This window comes from Marmota flaviventris, chromosome 7, assembly GCF_047511675.1.
Source record: "Marmota flaviventris isolate mMarFla1 chromosome 7, mMarFla1.hap1, whole genome shotgun sequence".
Lineage (NCBI taxonomy): Eukaryota > Metazoa > Chordata > Mammalia > Rodentia > Sciuridae > Marmota > Marmota flaviventris.
The window spans coordinates 115,185,109-115,188,505 of NC_092504.1; the positions used below are offsets into that span (position 1 = coordinate 115,185,109).

The following is a 3,397-nucleotide window of genomic DNA, read 5'->3' on the forward strand; positions in this document are numbered from 1 at the left end:
AGGAAGCAGGGAGGACACAGAACAGAACCCCTAGTGCTTGTCCTGATGTGATTTGAAAGTTCACTTATTTTACTCCCACCTTTTAGCAATGCTGATAATGTCAATTTCTTGTTCACTTTGCCTTCTATCTGGGAGATGAGTCAAAAGCATTTCTCCCTGTTTTGACTCTATTCAATCTACCCTCTGAGCAGTGGTAATGAAACCATTTTGTTGTTCCTACCTTTGAATACGAGTAAATTCACCAAGGCTCTCCCTATCAGTTTTTCAGGAATTATGCGGCTAATACTTCCATTAAGATGCTTTTCTGTCCTTAAAATGGGAGACTAGGACATACCTGTGAGCCTTCCTTAATCAGGTTGATAGCTCTGGTCAGAATTCATCCCTAAGTCTTCACACCTGTTTCCTTAGACATTGGTAGCCTCAGATAAAGAGTCACTGGGGCCATTGTGCTTTTTGACTTCCAGGTTCTTTTTAGATTTGAGTGTCACAGACACCTCCGAGTGAATGGCATCCAACCTCTGCTCACAGCGGAAGGCTGAGAGGAAAGCCTTCCTGTAGTTGCTGTTCATCCAGCCATAGAGAAGAGGGTTGGCAAAGGTGGAGCACATGGCGATGATGTGGAAGACCGTGAAGATGAGTTTGTACTCCTTCAGGTCCAGCACATGGTGGTCGATGTCAACAGCAAGTTGGAAGGCGTGGAGGGGCAGCCAGCTGACAGCAAACACCACCACCACACACACGAGCATCTTGGTGGTTTTCTGCCTTCGCTGGTGGTAGTGGTCATTTGCAGCTCCAGGGCTGACATGGTTCTTGAGTTTACTCCAAATACGAGTATAGGAAAAAGATATGATGCCCAGAGGCAAAACATACAGAATCAACAAAGTGGAAAGACTATAGATAGTGCCATACATGCTCTTCTCTTCACCAGGCCATTTCTCAGTACAGGCCACAATCTCAAAGTCTGGAATAATTTCAATCAGTGAGTACTCCCGGAAGATGGCCAGAGGACTTGCCAGGAGGGCACTGATGCCCCAAGCCAAGCCAATAATCAGGAAGCTGATTTGCTTGGAGATCTTGCTCTCTAGGTGGTAAACGATGCACCGATGTCTGTCAAGGGCAATTACAGTCAAGGTGATGGTGGACACTTGAACTGCCAGGCCCTGGGCATATGGCACCAGGTGACACAGGACAGGACCCATTTTCCACTCCCCCATTAAGGTATAGGTAAGAGTGAATGGTAGGCACAAGGTGTTCACCAAAAGATCCGCCACGGCCAGGTTGGCAATAAAAAAATTGGTTACTGTACGCATGCTCTTGAATTTGATCACCACGTGGATCACCAAAGAGTTGCCAACTACCCCAAGCAAGATGATGGAGCAGTAGGCCAGTATGAGGACAACACGTACCTCAACCAGCTTGGTGCTGTCTATGAGCTCTGGCTCAGGGTCAGGGGCCAGCTCACCTCTCGGAGTGGTGTGCCCTGCCCCATACTGCTCCACCTTGGTTTCTTCCACTGTCTGATTCTCATCAGACTCGGCACCCACTGGTCCCATTTTTAGCACTGTTGCGCTTGGCCTGCAACTAGATCTACAATTAAGGGAGAAAAAGAAAAACAGAAAAAATATGAAACATGGAAATTGCAAAGGTATTGTAAAATATATCCCAAAGGGACTGTTTCAATTTGTCTGAGGCTCAATATATCCCGTCCTTCTTATTTCTAAAATCGCATCTAGTATAGCATCTTGATAAAGCAGGTCCTTTATTAAGTCTATGCAAAAAAGAAAATGGATCAATTAAATCAGGTCCTAAAAAATCTATCCAAGGATGGGAATATAATATTTTTCTATAGTGAGAAAAAGTTCCAGTATGGATGCTACCTAATGGATCCCATTCATTTTCAGTGGGATGAACATTATGAACTTGACTGATGTTATAGCTGCTACAAATTCACCCAATTAATTTTAAAGAAAAGAAAGTAAAGTTTCTTTCACTACTTTCACTGTTTGAAATTTTTCAATATACAGCAAAAAATTGTATAAGGAAGGGACAAATATGAAAACCCAACCCTGATTCCCTGAATTGTGGGAACAGAAAATAAGGCACAATGATGGAATTTGGCTTCATAACCATTTTTTCTAGTGTACTGGTTGACAAATAATTTTCCCATGTAACACAGTAGAATCCTGCACAGATACTACCCGAGAAGTATGCTCAAGTCTGAGCTCCATCCCCCTAAAACCCCTAAATAAAACGTTTTAGCACTTTTCCTTCCCTTTTGCCACCTCCCAGTCCCTGTTTATTTCCCTTCTGTGTGACCTACTCCAGTCTATGGTCTTCGCATTAATGAAATCACCTAAAGTTAAAAATGTCTTCACCTGTGTGCCTCAGCTGCATCTCCCACCGTTTCCTACTCTGTTCTATTCCACACTACAAGAGGATTGAGTTTCACAGAGACATTTGCAGGGTCCCCATTCATCAGGAGTCTGGGATTCTGGCTCTGGAAAGTTAATAGGAGGAACTGGCAGGTAATTAGCAGCAGGAGGAAGGAGGAAGCCTCTGCCTCCTTTCCTCTGCCTCTCTGTTCTGAGCTGCACCTCTGCACCAGCTCCTTGGCTCTGACATCTATAATACAAACCCTCTGTGATCCTGCTTGCAGTGGATGGTCCTGGTTCCTGGCCTCTGCCACACTGCCTCTCTGCATGTCTCTCCAGCCAGGGGGTGGTGATGATCCCCTGCTGTTGCTAATCCCTGAGTAGACCCAACATCCCCTATCTGGCTTCCATCACCTGTGTAACCACTTATCTGCATTCGATTCTTTCTCTTTCACATTTTGAAAGAGATTTGGTTTTGTATGGTCTGCTGATAGCATGCCTACTTTAATTTTCTCTCCCACTAAAGGGTCTGCACCCACACATAATGATAACACTGGCCTATGCGGGGGAATCCAATCCTCAGTATGACATTCACATCTTGATGCCCTCCTTGCCTACTCCTCTGGCCTCATCTCCACATCCCAATGTATACTCTGTCACAATGAACTGCTCCCAATTCCAACATCACTTGGGCTCTCTCAGACCTCCCTCTGCTGTCTGTGCCATAACAGAAAGCCTCTCAGTTATCCCAACACTTCTAAGGCTGCACAGGCCACCCTGTGATCATTCTCTTTTGTTCACCCCACCACAGCAAGCTTTTCACAGGCAGAAGAAGCTAGGTCTTTTTCATTCGTTATTTAATCCTGAGCACCATCCAAGACACTCAAGACACTCAATAATCTGGCAAAACAAATATGAAACTAAAGGAAAGCACAATTTTACTAATAATCAACATCAGCTATTTAATTAAAAAGTGTAATTTTGATCCTTTCCTATAGATAATTAACTATACAGGACTTCTTGCC

General features: G+C 44.3%; 1 protein-coding gene across 1 annotated transcript; it reads right to left on the minus strand.

Moving 5' to 3' along the window:
- Positions 1 to 404: 404 nt before the first annotated feature.
- On the minus strand, positions 405 to 1,556 carry Npy2r (neuropeptide Y receptor Y2). Its single transcript, XM_027926806.2, has one exon. It carries the CDS (start codon positions 1,551 to 1,553, stop codon positions 405 to 407), a length of 1,149 nt encoding a protein of 382 aa, XP_027782607.1. The 5' UTR covers positions 1,554 to 1,556.
- Between the last annotated feature and the right edge of the window lie 1,841 nt (positions 1,557 to 3,397).

Excerpts from the sequence above, each read along its gene's own strand:
- Npy2r (XM_027926806.2), bottom strand. The coding sequence starts at position 1,553 with ATGGGACCAGTGGGTGCCGAGTCTGATGAGAATCAGACAGTGGAAGAA.